This window comes from Lontra canadensis, unplaced genomic scaffold (genome assembly GCF_010015895.1).
Source record: "Lontra canadensis isolate GAN:19392208 unplaced genomic scaffold, GSC_riverotter_1.0 scaffold4, whole genome shotgun sequence".
Taxonomy (NCBI): Eukaryota; Metazoa; Chordata; class Mammalia; order Carnivora; family Mustelidae; genus Lontra; species Lontra canadensis.
Genome location: NW_022630998.1, coordinates 13,490,272 through 13,510,642, shown reverse-complemented (window position 1 = coordinate 13,510,642; position 20,371 = coordinate 13,490,272). Strand labels below are relative to the sequence as shown.

Sequence of the window (20,371 nt, the reverse complement as noted above, 5' to 3'; positions counted from 1 at the left end):
TTATATACAATGTCAGTAAATACCATTTTAAACACATTTATGCCTTTGTTCAATTTTTGCCCAAGAATAAGTCCCTAGAGTTGAATTGCTGTGTGAATGGATATGCATCCTTTCATCAGTTTAATCGTAAGTTGTCGTAGGAAACCACGTAAAATCTCCTTTAAAAAAATGAAATTTATAATTTGGGAGTTATTTTCATTGGTTTTCTCCCCCACTAGAAAGTGATCTCTATAAGACTGAGAACTTTATCTGTCTTGATTATCACCATCTCCAGCATTAATATACTCTTAGGCACTCGATAAATACTTGTTGCAAGAACAGTAATAGCGAACATATATTATGTGTCTGGCACTGTTCTAAGGATAGGAATTCATGTACTTTTTGAAACAGCCCTATGAAAGAGGTAGTAGGATTATTCATTTTACTTTTGAGGAAATTGAGGGGAAGGGAGGCGAAGTACTTGCCCAGTTTCAAAAGGCTATTCAGTGAGGGAGCCAGAAGTCTGGCCAGTTTTGCTCTGGTTTACAAGCTCTCAACCACTATCCTCTACCTTGTTTCTCTCTTGTTGAATGAATGAATGAATGAATGGCCAATATATTTATTTGATTGTTTGATCAATTACAAATTTCAGCTACCTTTTTTTTTTCCCCCAAATGAAAATGGAAAGGAGTGGAATGCTTACTTCGTAAAAGCCAAGTTAGTTTTATGGTCCTCTGTACTAGGCTGTACTTACTACCTAATATTACTGTTCCTGAAATTAATATCTGTACTGGCATAAACCATACATCATTCTTGCTAAGAATTTATGGATGTGGAAACAGAATATTTGCTTTGTATTACAAATAAAATAGTAAATCTGCGTCTGCCCAGCACTTGGGCTCTGCCTACCACTTGGGCTCCTCTGCCCCTGCCCTTCTCTGAACCTAGAATATGCACTGTCTGTCTCCCACAGTGAACCCTCCAAGCGAATCCAGTGGATTCACTTCCACTGGCCACTGCTTTGACTTTTCCTTTTCCTACTCTCCTCTTGAAGGTTAAGAAGATCTTTTCTTCCTCAAAATTACCTGAATCTTTTTTATAGTACTATAGTATAGGAATACTATATTCTAAACATACCTTATATTAGTTGTGTTAAGTCCTCGTCTCCCTTAATAGATTGTATTCTTTCAGTTTTACTCATTTTATAAAACCCAACAATATTTTGAACAGAATATGAAATTACGAATCAGTTTTTTGGATGAGGGAATGGATTCTCTCAAGGAAATATATTTTGAATCTTTAAAATCCTGGAAAAAGACTACTAAGATTGGAATATTATATATTCCACAATTATCAAGAATTATAAAATCACGAAATGGTTAGCCATTATTTTTTTCATATGGTGATTTGTATTTTGTCTTTAGTTTATAAGGCAGGAAGAACCAGGAAGCATAATCAGCTTTCATTTCTGTAAGACCTTTTGTTCAGTTCGTGGCTATAAATATCAACTTTGCTTCTAACCCACAACTTCAGTTCCCTTTCTTTTAGTGGGTGTTTTAGGGACATCAAAGGTATTGAAATCAATCAGAGATAAGTGGAATACTTTTTCAAAGGCTAGTGCTTAAGGATGTGTTCCTGTAAGAGAATTTTAATACCAAATTTGTTTCAAGTGTTTGTATAGAATCATATCTCCCTGCCAACTGGAAGGACTGTCCTTGAATCCTGTTCTGCATGAAATAATAAAAATACAATCCTTTCTTCACATATATTAAAAAAAAAAAAAAGAACTTTAGGGCGTGTGACATACTGTCACTAGACAAGATTCTCTTTTGTTGCAAAGGCAATAGTATAGCCTTCGGGCCAATTGTTTCTCTTCCCCCAGAAGGACTTCTTTCCTTTACCCACAGGATTCAGACAAAGCTGAAGGGTTTTGTTGCTTGAAGCTCAAACAGCAAGCCAAAGAGAAAGTTCAAACAATTATCATCAGTCTTTTAAAAATGCCATTGCTTATGTAAATTAATTGTGGTCTTTGGGTGCTGGAGAGCCTTAAGCACCCTTAGATTGGTTGGATATTCAATTATTTTTTTTTTGTATTTGGTGTAAGTCATGTTTCTTCTAGAAAGCATTGACCATGAAGTTTTCTGATTTAACTTTAGGTTAGTTCATACTTTTTTGTTTTGTTTTCTTTTAGGTTTTTGTTTTTTTTGTTTTTTTGCTTGTTTTTTTGTTTGTTTGTTTTTATTGTTAATGTTTAGATTAGCATCAATATCTTGTGAATTTCAAAAGATAATTTAGAGGCTAATATATTATTGTGATGCACTTCTATGTGATCTTGCTGATTTTTGGTTTTTACTTTTATTCATCTGGCTAATGGATTTATTTGAGATTTCCCTAAACCATGCTTATAATTAGTGATTGAAGTTAAACTTTAAGACATGTTTTTCTTTGGAATTATTTCTATATTGTGAATGATACACCTTAAAATAGTATCTTCTAACTAGAAGTTACAAACTTGATACAGAGCCTGAAGTCTGTTCGGAAAAATAGTTAAGTCAAAACAAGCATATTTCAAAATTTAGCCTAGTTGAGTCTTATTTCTAAAATCCTGAGTTCTGCATAGCTTCTCATATACATTAGTATTAAGTTCTTGATCATACCCTTTGTAGGTAGAATTTCTTTGGGGTCCAGCAGAGATTGTCCTTACCGTTTCTAATTGCATTGCATTGTAAATCTCCAAACTTTGTTCGGGAAAGAGTATCTTTTGGGAGGCATGCCTTATAAGTAAAAAATTATTACTTTGCGTATCCGATACAGGATTTTTAAATAAGCATTTACATTTCCTATATCATATTAGCTGCAGATTTTTTATTTGCTTTTAAATTACCCTGCAAACTTCAGAGATTACTTGTTTGGTGATCATTCTTGACAGGGGGTATTTTTCTCCTTAAATCTGTAGCACTGTTGATGCGCGTATGTAAACATGCCTTTGTTCATCAAAGTCCTTTTCCGTTTGATTACTGTTGTAGCCAAGTGCTTTGTCTCTGTCTCTCTTAGTTTTTTTTTTTTTTTCTCCCCTCCTTTTTCTGGTACCTTTGTCATTTGTGTGAATAACTTTGTTTACATTCAGCAAAGGCATTAAGTGCATTTTTGATGACCAAAGGGAGTGATAAAGGAAGTAAGGAGAAGAAATCCAGAGAGTGGGGTGGATGAAAGGGAAAAGGAGGGAAGAATCCGCAGAGGACAAGGAGAGTGGGTGCAATGGAGGAAGAAAGAGCAAAAGGCAGAACAGGGGCTATGAGGGTCTTCGAGATCCTGGGGGCTGGTCAAGGGGGAGGGAGACCAACAGACCAGCATTTTCCCCAGGCTTGGGCTCAGGCTTGTGAAAACTACTAATGTATTAAAGAATCTCAGCTGGGATTTGCTGAGGACAAATGCTGTAATGTGTTAGTCATCCATTATCTGCTTCTATTTTTGCAGGTTCTGAATGATGACTGACGCGGGTTTGTGTGATAGCCCTCCCAGTGCCTGTCATTCCTGAGGGATAAGGTCCCCGCGCGTCCAGCCCCAGCAGCACCAGGGCAGAAAGGAGCTCTGGAGGGCGGACAGCTTCCGCGGGCCGACTGGACAGAAGTGCCGCCTCCGCACGGGGTCCTGCCTGCGGCGGGTGATCCAGACCCCTCGCCTCGTGCTGCTCGCCGCTCTCGCAGGCAGATGGTGTGTGGCCGCCGCAGGACGCCCGCCGCGCCCGGGCCATGAAGTAGCGGCCGCTGGCGGCGCCGCTGCCCGACCGCCGGCCCCAGCCCAGCTCCTCGCTCCCGGGTGCGCGCCCGGCGGGGCCGGAGCGGCGAGGACATGGCTGGCGTTCCGAGCCTGCTAGTTCTCCTCCTGGTTCTCCCAAGCAGCTGTTGGGGTTTCAGAAGCCCACTTTCTGTCTTTAAGAGGTGCGTGTTTTTTTGTTGTTGTTGTTGTTTGTTTGTTTTAAAGCAGGCGGAATGTTGTGTGGATGGCTCCTGGGCATGCTGTTGGAACCGGGATCACGTCTGCGAACCGGAGTGTTGTAGAAATGTGCCAGGTCGATTGACTTGGCCGAAACGACTTGGGGCTTTTAGCACCGTAACTTGTTGTGAAGTCCTCCTTACAGAAAAAGCCCACTGTGTTGCAGCCAGGCTGCCCTGGCTCTCAAAACTCCAATTACAAGTTGTGATTTCCAACAGGAATTCCCTCCCTCTTGGGGAGATGTACTGTAGAGTCGTTTAGACTTGAATGCCTTCTTCTTTAAACCAGCTCAGAGAATCAAATATCAAGACAGATAAGTGATGGGGAGAAGCAGATCATGGGCTGGAAGAGCTCAGGACAAAACTCGGAGCTGTATACGCAGTCCTCATAATTACCATATGCAATATTCATGCACTTGTACATTTGTAATTCACATAGCAGTCTTTTCCAAACCCCTCCTCATGCAATATTATTGTTGCTGTTTTGTTTCTGGCTAGGGATGCTAGACACTCACAAAGTCGTTACACAAATTTTACTGAGTTATAGTTAATGTTTATGCCATTAGAAAACTAAAATGCCAACATTAATTTCTAATTTACTGATATTGTATTTTCACTAAATAGAAAAAGTATGTATTTTGACAAGCTTTTATTGAATCGAGTTTTAAATGTAGCCTGCTTGCTTGTTTTGATCCTGTTTTGTTTCCAAGTTGGTCGTATGTTACTCCTAGACTATAAACTGCAATTCTGATGTTTTAGAACATTATGTAGTCATTATATCTTTTAGAGTTGTCTTTGGATTTAAATCAATAATCTTTCATTTTAAGGTCTTAGAATTTTTTTTTTCCTTCTTGTGTTAAGATACCATTATGTTCAGGGATATTGAAATGTTCTTCTTTTTTAAGGTTTAAAGAAAGTACCAGATCATTTTCCAATGAATGTCTTGGTACCACCAGACCAGTAATTCCTATTGATTCATCAGATTTTGCACTGGATATCCACATGCCTGGAGTTACACCTAAACAGGTGAGAGGAATTCTATATTTCATCATTCCTTATTCTTTATGTGATCTCTAATGAAGCAAGGAAACTGCATTTACAGCAGTGGTAACTTTCTTTGAAAGTAGGCATTTGTTTTCAGGACTCCTTAGGTAGGGCCAGAATAATTGAATATTATAAAGAGGAGTAAATCTTTCAAAGTACATCTTTCAGTTAAATTTCTTCTTTAAAAATTTACTCATATTGTTATTTGTGTTTTAAAATGGAACCTTGGAAATTTATGTTTTGAAATCCTCAGTGGACTAATGGCCTCTGTAACACAGCATGTAATTATGGATTAAGATATGAAAAATTATTCTAATAAAGGGAAATGATATTGAACAGCTGCTTCTGAGAAACTACGTTATTTAAATGCTCTTCTACCGCAGCCACAAATTGAGAAAAAAAAAAAAAAAAAGTGTGTGTGTACTGCCAAGAATTTCCAAAACATTGCATACTTTTAAAACTTAAGAAAACTGTTCATACAGGTGGTTGATTGTGAGTTTTCTTTGGTGTGATGTACTTGTTAGAAAAGATAGATTTTGAAGAGATAATGGCAGAGCTCATACAAATGTGACCTACAGAGCATTTTGAATAGAACTAGGTTGTTGCTAGGGCTTTCCCTATTTTAGAAGAAGCTCTAACTCACTGCTGTCAGTGTGTGCAAGGTGTTTCATTAAGCATAAAAAGGCCAGAATTAATTATGCTCTGCAGCCAGGCAGTGCAGGGATTTACGCGTGTCATTTAAAGGTAGTCTTCTCCTTTGGAAGGGCTGCGGAGATAGGGGAAGACTGAGGTGTTATAGAGCCGCAGTGGCTGATGACTCATTGCTGCAGATAACATTCTATTTTCTTTCTTTCTTTTTTTTTTTTTAAAGTACTGAGAAAATAAAAGTCTTCTATTTATTGGGGAGAATTCCCTTGAAATTGACAATCAGATGCCCTAAGAAAATACACACGGTCCTTTTTGGGGGGAAACTAAGGACTGACATTCATTTATTTGAAAACCTGTGTGTAATCTAGCTATCTGTGAATAACTACTTTACCATTGTCAGAATGACCCTCACCCTGATCCCCTGTCCATTCCCAAATGACCAGGCACATGACTTTTCTGTACGTTCAGTTGTTAGTGTCCTGGCCTTTAATTCCATAGCTCTTGATTTGGTATTTAATCAGAAGAGGTGTAATGAGATTGGGAATAGGAGAGACCAGCACCAGTTGCTCACTTGTGAAGTGTGCTTCTTCTCATCTCTTCTCACTTTTCAAAAGCTATTTTTCACCTATATTTGCTTTACATTAAAACTGACTTTACGGGCACCTGGGTGGCTAAGTGGGTTAAGCCTTTGCCTTCAGCTCAGGTCATGATTTCAGGGTCCTGGAATCAGCAGGGAGCCTGCTTCCTCCTCTCTCTCTGTCTGCCTCTCTGCCTACTTGTGATCTCTCTCTTTCTGTCAAATGAATAAATAAAATCTTAAAACAAAACAAAACTGACTTTATATTACTTTTTTTTAAATATCCGCCAATTGGTCTTTAAGCACTCTTTTCCCACAGGAATATTAATATTTTCTCATATAATCATTTGTCAAGGTTCGTTATTAGTCTGTTGTTTTTTCTTCTTATTATTTTGCAGTATTATTTAATTTAACAGTAATAATAGTAGGTACCTGTGTTTGCGCCAGTACTCTCAGAAAGAGTTCCTAGAGGAATTGATTATTTAAAAAAATGTAGAGTAGCTCAGTTTCCATAATATAAAATGTGTTTACTATTTTTTATAATCTTATAATTATCAAAATAACTCCATGGCAAAAAGACTGCATATGAAGTTATCACTTGTTCTTTTCCACCATCTGCGTGCAGTTTTGCCTCATGCAGTGGACACTTGCTGGTCGCCTTCCCAGCAGACCGTTCCTCATGGCTCCTTCTCTTTAAACCACGTGGTTTCCAGGATTTTTCTAGCCAGGATCTGGAAGTGGAGCCCATGGATGTGGATTAGCAAATCATTGCCCTCCACCTCCCCTGCCACACCAACTGGTTCAGAAGAAGGTGTGTGACCTAAGCTAGTTCAATTAAATCTTGGGACTTTTGCTGGGAATGTGTTTTTCTGTTGCATGCGAGCACAGGGCACATTGTCCTCAGATCTGCTGCATTCATGAGGACAGCCACGCCTTCGGATAAAACTAATACCACAGAAGGCGGTGCAGAGACGCTGAAAGAACTGATGTTCTTGGTGACCTTGCTACATAGGGAGTTTTCATTTATGTTGGGCTTTTTGTTTCAACCAGGTTGAGTTGGGTTTTCTCTGCCTTGTGACTCAAACTACCTAACTGGCTAAGTGATTCCGTTGTTGGGCCTCGTCAGCTCAGAACTGGTTGTTGAATGTTTCTTCCGCTTTCTCCCGTCACGAAAATGCCATGACTGTTTACTGATTTGATCCGGCCAACCTATACCTCGTAAAACTTCATGAGAAATGAAAGTTACACTCCTTACTGAGTATAGCCAGGAAGAGATGGATGCGGAAATCCATTTCTCTCCTGAACTTGGGGTTTTGGGTGGTGAGGAAGATGCGGAGCTGTGGTAGTGTGAGGGCTCCTGGTAAAGAAAATATTCTTTTTGTAAAATGCAGATGAAACTAAATTTAACACAGACTCTTAAGAGGAACAGAGATTACAAGACTAGAAAAGAAAAACGAAACATATTAGAGGAAAGAAATGAAAGATAGAAGGGAATTAAAATAGTTGGCTCTCCTCTAACCCTCCCTCCCCCCAAATCTAAGAGAATGGAATGATCAAGGACAAATATATAAGGCAAAAGAAAAAATAACTATAATTGGAAGAACAACACATTTAAAAAATATTATAAACAGACACCTGGGTAGCTCAGTCAGTTGAGCATGCAACTCTTGGTTCCATCTCAGGTCATGATCTCAGGGTCCTGAGATGGAGCATCATGTGGGGCTCCCTGCTCAGCGGGCAGTCTTCCCCTTCTTCTGCCCCTCCTCCCACTTGCACACACACACTCTCTCAAATGAATAAAGGGGTCTTCAAAAATAACTAAATAAAAGGTTAATTATAGAAAAAATCTTATAAGAAAACCAGGAGTAAGGAAACATCAAAGAAAGGGAAGGCTTTGAGGATTTAAAATCTTTCTTTTAATAGCAGAAGATCAAGAAGAGCAACAAAATTAATTTTTAAAGATTTTTATTGGTTTATTAGAGAGAGAGAGGAGAGAGAACACAAGCTGGGGAAGCAGCAGAGGGAGTGGGAGAAGGAGGCTCCCCGCTGAACAGGGAGTCTGATGCCAGAATCCATGCCAGAACCCCGAGATCATGACGGGGGCTGAAGGCCGACGCTAACTGACTGAGCCACCCAGGCGTCCTGAAGATTAATAAACTTTAAAGAAAGAAGTTGAGTTGATCATTGAGGGTGGACCATGTTGGTTAAAGAGATATTCACTCAACAGGTTTTTTTTTTTTTTTTTTTTTTTTTTAATAACACACATCTTAAGTTTTGGCAATAACAAGATACATCAGTGAATTTGGTCTAAGTCCTTTCCTTGGGAAACTTGAGATTGTCGGGTGGGTCTGAATAGAGAAACAAGCAGATGCAGAACAGGGGTGGGGAGAGCTTAGCTATAATGCAGACACAGTGCATGTAACTAATTTTGCTGGTGGAATATCGGTCTAAATTAGTGTCTTACCAAAGAATATCCAGTCATGTCAGGCCTCTGTGTTGCAGTCCTTTCTGCTATATCATAGAATTCAGAGAAGCCTTTAAAAAAATTGCTCTCATTAAACCAGCTCTGGAGAGTCTGGGGAAGGTAGTTTAATTATCTATTGCAATATCAATTTTATATTCAAAGTAAGCTCACTCTCTTCTGTGACTTGAAAATTTAAAAAATAATCTCTGTCCTCTTGAATAAAATCCTTCTAATTCAGTGTTTTCTTAGGCTTTGGGAAGTTAGGGAGAAGAATAAGCAGCTAAGTAGCCTAGAGTTGAGGTAAAGAAATCAAAATCTGGTGTCTGATGGCACAGGTTTCAAATCCAGCAAAGCCGAGGAGTGGTGCTATCTTGAGGTATCTTGAGGCTCTTCTCTTAGCACTTTTTCTTCTTCATTTAATTCTCTTTTTCACCAAAGACCCTGTGGGCTTTTGCTGTCATCGATTCATATCAACAAACAAAACCAATTGATAAATTGCCAGTTCCTGGTCATAGTAAGGTGCTCTCGTCAATTTAGTATGTTAACTATCCCATGAATGTTTGCTTTTAAAATAAAATAAAGGGGCGCCAGGGTGGCTCAGTGGGTTAAGCCTCTGCCTTCGGCTCAGGTCATGGTCTCAGGGTCCTGGGATCGAGCCCCACATCAGGCTCTCTGCTCAGCAGGGAGCCTGCTTCCCCATCTCTCTCTGCCTGGCTCTCTGCCTACTTGTGATCTCTGTCTGTGTCGAATAAATAAATAAAATCTTAAAAAACAATAAAATAAATAAAATAAATGAGGCACAATTATGATGAGTTCACGTAAAGTCTATTGTCCAAGTCTCATCCAGATCTAGTGGGTCATATAGGCCTCAGAGCCAGGTCAGGATCCTTCTCATCCTAGCTCTTGCAAAGTCAACGTCTTTATGGTTTTGGACCAGCTAGGCCTGCTCCTTCGTCTGTGGACAGAATAATAATTGGACTTACCTGCGACTGTTTTTAGGCCTGAGCAAGTTTATCCCAGTGGCACGTTCAGTTGCCCTGCATGTGATTAAGTTCTCATAAAATGTGAACCCGTACTGCTATTGTTATTTTGTGTGTTGAAGGAAATGTGACTGAGTCTTAAAAGGAGAAAGAAATTGCCAACCTTTATGCTTTCAGAAATAACTTCCTGGAGAAGGTAAGATGTCATCGTAATTTTGAAAGAGAGAAAAGTTAGCCAAATGAAGAAAAATAGAAAGTATGGACCTGGATAAGAGAAACCTGGAGAAAGTAAGCAGGGAAGTCAGTCTTGCCGTGTGCTCATTCCTCAGTAATTTCCATTAGAAATGGCCCTTGTGATCAGAAAATGAAGGAATATTGAGAATGGATATGTTTTTCTCAGAGTTCTTATATATCTTACATACTGCTTAGAAAAGAAAGTATCAAAAGTCATTTCATCTCTATGAAGCTTTAATTTTTTTTTTAAGTATTCATTTGGAATTAGCCTGGATTTCTTCACTTTACTAAGAACTTTGTACATTGGCCTTATTTAAAAAAAAAAAAAATCACTCTTACCTAATGTTAAGTCTTTTCAAATCCTAGGGTTTATATAGCATTTTATTTATTTGTTATTTGTGTCCCTTGGGTCCTCTGGTTTAAGGACTTACTAACATAAACTAATTTGTAACAGATACAGTTTTATAGAATTAAATACTTTCTTTGATCCTAAAAACTTGAAATCATGTAATAATTGAATGTCTTTCCATTAGGGTATGTTAGGCTGTCATTACTGTGGTCACAGTCCTCCCTTATTTTGGGAGCATTTTGAGAACTATAAAGGAAAGCACCTTCTCCTTCTTGAACCTCTTGCAGATCCTTGTCTCATTCTGTAGTTGTCTTTTGAAGAGTCACACGTTATGCTCTGAAATAAGACAACTGTCTTATCCTCTGTTCCTGAGCACAAATGTCTATGGCCAGGAACACCAGGAAATGGAACAATTCTGAGTTTAAAGATCGCATCAGGTATCTCTGAACAGCAAGTTGAAAACCTTAAATTAGAGTCTTAAGTTATCACTTATTTTACAATACCCTTAAAGAATGTAGCATTGAAACATAATCAGAATGAACCAAGTACTCCTATGACATTTTCTGAAAAGCTTCCCACAGTGTTTCTCTTTGCTTTTTTCTCAAAAAATGAGAAACAATTAGGAAGTGTTTACTAATATATTTTAACTTTTCATTCTCTGACATAAAAAGGAAGAGATTTCCCTTTGCTTTCACATGCATATAAACATGTAAGGACCCAGCTTACACATGTTTTTTTTACTACACCTGTTTAAAATATCAAGCCGCTATAATATAACTTCACTTTTAAACAGCACTTGCTTAAGGTACCTGTTTATCAGAAGTAGTATACAAGTAAATCCAGAGTCGCTGTAGTGCCATAATTTTCTTAAGTTCAAAATGCTGACTAAATTAGATTTTTTCATGTAGTCAGCTGTACAAAATTTGGCTTATGGTTCATTTGGGGGATATTCTAATATGTTAAATGTATATATTTTTAATTTAATCCTTATGGGGGGGGGAGGAATCCCAACCAGTGCTTAAAATTCAGGACAGAATTACCAAGGATACCTCGTCTGCAAATGGGGCTTTAATGGAAATGTTTTTATTCTTTGGGAGTTGTGATTTGCTTGTCTCCTTCTCTCTAGTTATTAGTATGTAATAATATTTGCATTAAAAAAAAATTCCAAGGTTTTCTTTGAGCATGAGGCTAAAAGGATGGGAGATACCCCACATCCTATTGTAAGACTAGTTTGACTTTCAGATGAAGGCCTATTGTATAAGGGGAGAAAATTAATCTGTGGGCACCAGTAGCCTTCTGGGTACTTGTCTGCTATAGTCATTGGGGAGAATGGATTCAGACTGTTCTCAAGGCAGCTGGGTGTTTGCTGGGAAATGCCCAGAGTAGATGCCTACCTGACTCTAGAGCCTATGTATCTGGAACCCTCCTAGGTTCCCTGACCACCTGTGTGTGGTCAGTGGCCATGACCTATCCTACTTTCTCTAGTCCTCTGACCTACCTCTGTGTCCTCATCCTCTTCTAATTCAGTCTGTACAGTAAGACAAACAAGGCAGAGGGATTTGATTTTTGAGGCAAGTCCATTTGATTGAGAGTTACTGCCTAGAAAATGTTAAGAATTGTGAAACCACGAGTGTGAAAGACCGAGGTAGTGGCTCTAGTAGACAGCCCTGTACCAGTGCATTTCTGTTGTTAGAAAAAAAAAGATCATGGGTAAAGGTTGATTGCATTAAGTCATTGTCTTAAAATGAGCACAAGTCATAGCTTTCAGTGTTTCTTAGGTTTTTAGTTTTTTTCTCCCTTCACAAAAAAAAAAAAATTTAAAAAGCATGGAGGTCTTGCTGTTGAAACAGGAAAATTGAAAAATACCCTTATTCTGGAGTAGTATTTGCTTTTTATTCAGAAAAACATAGGCAATGTATATAAACTTCCAATTTAATTTAGATTTAGAGAAAGAGCAACAAAAGAGATTAAAATGCTATACACGTCCCCTTCCCCAAACCAAGGAAGTAATATTATCCATTTACCAATGGAGAATCTAGTAGCAAAGAAAATTCAATGATTATTAGAAAGAAGGGTCACCAGACCCTTGTCTTGTTTACTTAGCTGCCTCATGTTAGTTTTTCCCACTTCCTTTTTTTAAAGTTTGGGATTGGTGTTGTTTCGGAGGCTGCATGTCCCATTCCCTGGTTGTATTTGCTTGTGTGATGCACCCCTTGATTCATCGGCGAGGCTCAATTATGTGAATTAAACAATATAGAAATATTAAAGGGATTGTGTAAACTGCAAATTAAAGTCACATGTAGTTCATTGCTAATTGTTTACATTTAAATCATGACACTTCCTCTTTATTTTTTTACTGAAACTTATGTAATGCCAATTAGGGAGGATATGATTGAACTAGGAACAGTGTTTTCCTCTGTGAGAATAATCTAAACATCACAAATCTGGGTTCAGAACTGCAAATACACATCCACCAGGGTTTTGTTTTTTTTTTTCTCTCTCTGTTGAAAATGAGACACAGAAAGGGGACTTTTTATTTTTTATTATTTCTTGATATTGTTATATCAGTATGATACTTGAAGAAAATATTTTAAAAAGTTAACTACGGGGGGATGGAGTAATTGGATGATGGTCATTAAGGAGGACACTTGAGAGAGTGAGCACTGGGTGTTCTATGCAACTGATGAATCACTGATTTCTACCTCTGGAACTAATAATACACTCTAGGTGAATTAATTGAATTTAAATAAAATAAAATAAAAAGTAACTACAATCCAAGAGACTCCCTTATGATTACCTATTTTCTCAATAAGATTTAGAGTTCTTAAGGGTATTAAGGAGGGCAGGTGTTGTGATGGACACTAAGTGTTATACGTAATTAATGAATCGTTGAACACTACAACAAAAACTTATGATGTACTATATACTGTCTGACTGAACATAATAAAAAAAATTAAAAAGAGAAAGAGAAGTCCAAAAAAAAAAGATTTAAGAGTTCTTTTTGTTTTGTTTTCTAATAAATTTTTTTAAAGTAGAAAATATATTTATTGAGTACTCATTATATAACAGTATATTAGGTACTTTATAAGCATTGTCTTGTTAATTCTCATAAAAATTTTGTGTTTAGGGTAGTAATGTTCCCATTTTTATTTATTTATTTATTTAACAGAGAGAGATCACAAGTAGGCAGAGAGGCAGGCAGAGAGAGAGAGGAGGAGGAGGAAGCAGGCTCCCCACCGAGTGGAGAGCCTGACATGGGGCTTGATCCCAGGATCCTGAGATCAGGACCCGAGCTGAAGGCAGAGGCTTTAATCCACTGAACCACCCAGGTGCCCCCTCATTTTTTTTAATGTGAGATATTGAAACTCGGGGAGATTAAATAGCCTGTTGATAATGAAATAGCCAGTAAATAAAACAACACAGGTTTATTTGAATCTGAGACCATGTTTACTTCATAATTCTGTGCTGCAAACCTGTCAATGGTTCATAGGTATTTTCTAGAGAATGTTTCTATATGCATTTTTATGTGTGCATATGTGTATGTACAACACATAATTTTTATTACACATGTTATAAAATAAGAGCTTCCTTTTGTTGTATAAATTAAATATAGATTACTGGATCCATCCTAAACCCTTGAATGACTTTTTTCTTGTATTTTTCTCCTGTCCATCTAGAAAGAAATGTTACTCATCTGAGTTCTGATAAAGTATTTCTGATCACCTGGCTCTTAAAAAACACCTTGTAATCAGCCTCATTCAGTTTAACACAATTTTGATGTATCCCTCTCTAAATCTAAATGGAGATTTCCAAATTATTTCTTAAAGTGTCAGATAGTAAATATTTTCAGCTTGCCAGCCGTACGGCCCCAGTCATAATTGCTATAGTTAGAAAGTAGCCCTAGCTAATATGTAAATGAATGGCTTGACTATGTTCCAGTAAAAAAATGTATTTACTCAAACAGGCAGCCACGCATGAGCTGTAGTTTCCTGATCCTTGATTGGAAACCATTGCGTATGCCAGTTAGGCTAATAAATGGATTTAACCTTTGATATCTCATGCACTCGGTTTTCTGACTTACAGAAAATGAAGAATAAAAATACTGATGTGAGGTGAACAGTGCTGTGACCTTTGTTCCTTAGTTACCTATTTAGTTTTCATGAGTTAAAGGGTCATATACAGGAGTTTTCTTGTTTGGGATATTGTCTTTCCGTCTTCTCCATCTCCGTGAATAGTAGTAATCCCTGTTATATGGTTCCTCTAAGCCAAATACACTGGAGTCTTTCTTGGTTTCTCTTTCTCATGCCATGGACGATATGCCAGCAACTCCTATTGGTTCTCCTTTCCAATATATCCAGAAACCAGTCCTTTCTGACCACACCCATCTTTCCTACTCTGGCCCAGACACCGTTCTCTCTTTCCTGAATTATTACAGTAGCTCTCCTAACTGGTCTCCTTACACTCTTTAATCCTAGAGTCTGTGCTCCATCTGGCAAACATTGTGCAATATCATTCTGTAGAATATTATGCAATAAGTGAAAGACTGAAATAGGTCTACTTGTGTTGCCCTAGAAGTATTATCACTGTGTGTAAAGGGAGAGAAGGAGACTATTGTCAGATGCAGAGGGAGATCCCATCTTCATAAAAATAAATAATAACAAAACACTATATAGGTGTGTGTCTGGTTATATATTTTTGTATAGGCATGGAGGAAGTTAGAAGGAGGCACGTTAATCTGTAAACGCAGATTCCCTTGGAGAGTTAGCGATGAAGGAGGACAGCAAATTTTTTTTTATCAAGGCTGTTTTGTTGTTAAAAAGATCATTTATTATTTTGTAATTGTTAAAAATTAATAAGGAAGTAAACAAGCAGTATCAACAACAAAAAGAATACAAAACAACAACAAAAGATCTACCTTTCTGATATAAATCCTAATGTTCTAGAGATCTCTAGAGAGGTTTTCCACACAATGCCTCTAATTGATAAATTTTTAATTCCTTTTCCCCTGCTTTGCAACAGTGCTATTAAGAGAGCCTGATTAATTAAAGAATTTAGGAAATTGGTACATGTTTAGAAACAAATAGAGCCAGATTTGTAGGGTGGCATTCTTCTATTTTAGTTGGTCTGAAGATGTTTGCGGAAGGCAACCATGCATATCTTTCTGCATTTGCAAGAAAAGTGATTCTCTTTGCACTTATTAGCCACCAGAAAAATCCTCTTTGTTTCACTTATTTTCAGATTTATGTAGTCTGAATTAATATTTCAATAACCCTATTCAAAAGGAGCATTTGGAAACATTCCATGTGAATGTTGCATTCTTTAAGCAAAAGTGCAGAACACACTCTTTCCAGGCACCGATTGCTTTTCACAGATAATGTATTCTACTTAATCATATATAAGGGACACATCTAAGGTACACATTAAAGGAATAGCTTTGTCTTCACAGGTAGAAGTCACCTCATCCAACAAACCTCAGTGCATTTTTAAAGAGGAAGGTATATAAAAATAGCCAGCACATTTCTGGTGTGCATTGTGTCGTGGTCCCACCCTCAGTAATCCACGATTAAATGAAAACATTTGCCATGGCAACATCGATTTACAAAGGGCAAATGATGTTTCTGAGAGATTGGAGTATTTCTTTCAGAGATCGCAGATGCGCACACAGTTAACACTTTAACACCCTTACTAAATATTTTTATATACAACTGCAAAAGCCTTACGTGATTATTTTTGCATGTTTTCATTCGGAAATAGAACCCCAAACAAAACCATAAACTCTCAACAAAAACTGACATCAAGTTAAATACAAGCTGGAAAATACCACTAAAACATTTCAGCTTTCACTGTTTGTGGAAATCAAAATTATTGCATGTGGTTGGCTGGACTGAACTATGGTTAAATCATTTGCTTTCAACCGAATGAGCATTTTGCCATGAAAATGCAAATTATCTGTTCACTTCCCTTTCTATAACTGACGTTATTAGTTATCATATTTAGCTTCCCCATTTTGGACATATTAAAATATTAATTTTATCTCCTTAATGTGTTTTTCATAAATGCTAAGGCAGTATTCACAGATGTTTTATGTTGTGGTTTCATCCACTTGCTTCAGAATTTGAAGGCAGATGCCAGAGGTGTAAGCAGGAAGATGAATTGGTAGCCTGGGTAAATGCAAGTATTACAGAGGTGACTGGAGTGGGGTCAAATAAGTTTAGAAGTTAACAAACAGTCTCTATTGTTTTTTTGCTGTCATAACCATTCCGTAATACAAAGTGGGGGGGGGGGGAGAAAAAAACAAGAACTGTGTTCAGAGGTGAGGAAATTAAGTTCCTGCCCTAACTAGCTCAGAGCTGAGGGTAAAAAATTCATCTTACTCAACATGAATTCTTTGACTCTGCCAGAGATATATACTGTTCTGTATTCTACCTATCATTTATTTAATCAGCACAGCGAGCTTGGGTCTAGAAGCCCACGGCTGTGTTAGGTGTAAGGGGACTTTTAGTCCCTCAATCAGTTATGGCAGGAGTCAGTTGAGATAAACAAGGTATTTCGTACAGTTACTGCCCACAGTATTCTCTTTTCACTTTGGTCTGTGATGACCTGACAGCCTTCTACAACAGCCAAAGAGATTTGAAGCACCACTGAAGCAAATAAAAGCCAAATCTAGCACTTCTGTTAATGCTTTCAAGTCTGCTGCTGGTGAGAGACTCCACGTTTATCCGAAGACTGTGTATCATTTATTTCCACTTGCATTCCTTCCTCCGCATGTGTTCCCCAAGATTCAAAAATGTCAATTGTCTAAAACAAGTTTACAAATACTGATTCCAGGGGCGCCTGGGTGGCTCAGTGGGTTAAAGCCTCTGCCTTCAGCTCAGGTCATGATCCCGGGGTCCTGGGATTGAGCCCAGCATCGGGTGCTCTGCTCAGCGGGGAGCCTGCTTCCTCCCCTCTCTCTGTCTGCTTGTGATTTCTGTCTGTGAAATAAATAAATAAAATCTTTAAAAACAAAAAACACACAAAAAAAACAAATACATGATTCCAAGGTAGTTTCCTTGCCTTTAAAAAGAGTAAACCTTCCAGAACCTATTTATTGTGATTAGGAACTTTATAGAGAACAGAAATATGCCAACCTGGGGCACACTCTCTTACGAAGGAGAACGTTAGTTAAAGAATGGTCTTGTCACTTGATTGTGGTAGTCAGTTCAGGAAATCATTGACTGACGATGATTTTTTCTTTGAGGTGTGTTCACATCTACTAGTGAAATCCAAAGATACCGACATGTATATATTAGTAGAATTAATTCGGATGTATATGAAAATCTTTCAAGTAATTTTGAAATGTAAACAAGATTGAAATGACTTTTCGAATTCTTTCCTTTCTAAATGTCAGTCTGCCAGACCGTTTCTCCCCCAGGCTTTTATAAAATAATCCTCTGTAACTATTGTGATAGCAGTATATGGCAGTCATTTTTATACCTAAATTATTGTATATTGCAATGAATAAAATTGCCTTGATAGCTAGCCGTTCTTTACAAAAGTACTTCTGTGGATCACGGGCAGAAGTCTGAATTCCATCTGCATAGTCATCACTCGAGGAACAAATCTCCGTTTCATGTCCATTTGTTGAAGTATTATCCCACTTCTGCCTTTCTCGAGATGTACTGTCCAGAAAGTAAATTCCTTGAGAGAAAAGACTTGTCCATCTTGTTCACTCTTGTAGGCCCTGGGGCTACAATAATGTAAAGTGTCCAATAAAGATTAGTTGAATAATTTTTTTTTCAAAAGGGAAGGAAGTTACCCTCGTACTAGGAATATTCCCTGCTCCTCCCCAATACCCCCAAACACACACACACGCACACACACCTATCCTGGGGACCGCTATATGTCTTATGCCTCCATATCCATCACACATCTCCTGCTTGTGAGTCCTTTGCAGCCATACTCTTTTTTTTTTTTTTTTAAGATTTTATTTATTTACTTGACAGACAGAGATCACAAGGAGGCAGAGAGGCAGGCAGAGGAAGGGAAGCAGGTTCCCTGCGGAGCAGAGAGCCTGATGCAGGACTCAATCCCAGGACCCAGGGATCATGACCCGAGCCGAAGGCAGAGGCTTTAACCCACTGAGCCACCCAGGCGCCCCTGCAGCCAACTCTCAATATTTTTGTTTCAACTGTTTCTAACTTTTTACACTTGCCTGATTTTTCTTTATCTTTATCAGTTTGTTTGAGATATAATTTACTTAATAAAAATTCACTGATTTACAGCGTACAATTCAGTGAATGCTGACAAACATATGCAGTCGTGTGATTGCCCCTAAGTCACAGTAAAGAACATTTCATCACCCCTAAACATTCCCTTGCACCCCTCTCTGCTCCCTCCCATTCCTTCCCCATCCCCAGCCTCTAGCAGCTGGGCCTCTCTGTCACTAAGTTTTGGCCTTTTCTAGATTTACATATAAATATAATCACAATAGTATGTAGTCTTTGGTGTCTGGCTTCTTTCAAGTAGCATGACACATTGGAGATTCATCTGTGACATTGTGTTTATCAGTAGTTTGTTCCTTTGGCAAGCAAATTGGAGCGACCGAGTCTGGACTCTTGACTCAGGCAGGCTGGCTCCGGATCCTGTGATTTTAACCATTATGTTATGATGTTTTTAAGTCCATATAATTTTTTTTAAATTTTATTTATTTATTTGACAGAGAGAGGGAGACTAAGCACAGCAGGGAGAGGGAGAAGGAAGGGGAGGGAGAGGGAGAAGCAGGCTCCCCACCAAGCAGAGAGCCCGATGTGGGGCTCAATCCCAGGGCCCTGAGACCGTGACCTGGGCGGAAGGCAGATGCCCAACCAACTGAGCCACCTCAGGCGTCCCCAGTCCATATAATTTTCTTGACGGTCCTCTCTGATAATATTGTTCTTTTACTCAAAAATCTTCAGCAACTCCTCATTCTAAGCAAATGTGTAAATTCTCTGTGCGATGGTCCCCATCTGTGCCACTCTAATTCTTGTCCCCTTTCTGAATTTCCCATTTTCTACCCCTGAGCCTGTTTGTCATTCCTACCAGTAGATGCCCTCGAACTGATGTTATTTTTTCTGCCTATTGGAATTTCTTTGCCCTGTATCTTCATCTATTTAAATCGTACCCTATTAAGTGACACAGTGCAAGTACCTTTTCCTGTGAACCTACCCCTTTCCCTCAAACTGATCCGATGTGAGCCCCATAATACTTTCTATCACTCTTATAGACCTATTGTACTGTCACTTACAGTGAGTCATTTTCATGTTCTAAATCTCTCCCAATAAAGGGTCTCTGAAACCAGTGACTGCATCTTATTCATCATTGTGCATATTTTTGTCACTTTCCGCTCATGCTGAACAGACAGACATCACAGTCTATATTCAAAAGAAGCCAGCTTGTACCTGTCCTGCAGACTAGATATTTTTTTCAGTGTTTTGTATCATGTCTTAGACATAGAAGGTACTCAGTGAATATTTGTTGATTAATAAATCTTCCTTGAATCTGTGCCCATCTATCTCTTTTGCTTTGGGGTGCATGTAGAAAAGCAGGTTGGCTTATGACTCATATGACTCATGTGATGTAATAAAGACTGTCTGTCTAGTGAAGGCTCTTTTCCCAGTGCCTTGCAGAGTGCCTGGTAAATATTTGTTAAGAAGAGATATTTATTCGTTGTGTTTTTTTGGTCAAGGCACAGAGCACATTAGCAAATATGGGCCAATGAGCCGGTTCAAGATCCCATCTCTTTGGTTAAAATGGTGAGAACAGCAATGGACTATTTTGCATTCCTCATGTCTCAATTCTAGATGTCTACAGTTCATTTCATTTCTTCTTTGAAGTGTCTTTCAGATTTGTCTCTTTTCTTCTCTGTCGCAGTGATTCTGGTTTCCTTCCTTCCCTGTGCTTCCTGCATTCCCTGTTCAGTCTTTGCCCTCTCTGTGTTCCTGCCTCGCTTGCTTCTTCCTCTGTTTGTCTTGGGTAATACCTGCCTCGCTTGCGGCCTCCCTACCTCAGAGTGGTCATCATTCCTTCAGAGGAGCTTATCCTGACCACCTCCCATAGCCTCCATCCGTCCTACACCCCTAC

At 38.5% G+C, this 20,371-nt stretch overlaps 1 protein-coding gene and 1 long non-coding RNA gene across 20 annotated transcripts in view; both read left to right on the top strand.

The window, feature by feature from the left end:
- Positions 1-20,371, top strand: part of PAM (peptidylglycine alpha-amidating monooxygenase) — a 278,000-nt gene that overhangs the window by 120,669 nt on the left and 136,960 nt on the right. For all 19 annotated transcript variants that reach the window (XM_032845671.1, XM_032845663.1, XM_032845654.1 and 16 more), the window contains exons 2-3: positions 3,457-3,920; positions 4,880-5,000. In XM_032845671.1, coding sequence (XP_032701562.1) covers positions 3,832-3,920; positions 4,880-5,000 — 210 coding nt within the window. In that variant the 5' untranslated portion in view covers positions 3,457-3,831. The remainder of the gene's footprint in view (positions 1-3,456; positions 3,921-4,879; positions 5,001-20,371) is intronic.
- LOC116859990 lies at positions 8,369-12,019 on the top strand. The gene is made up of 3 exons (XR_004381246.1): positions 8,369-8,382; positions 8,731-8,736; positions 11,826-12,019. It is a non-coding gene; the product is annotated as an uncharacterized LOC116859990 (long non-coding RNA).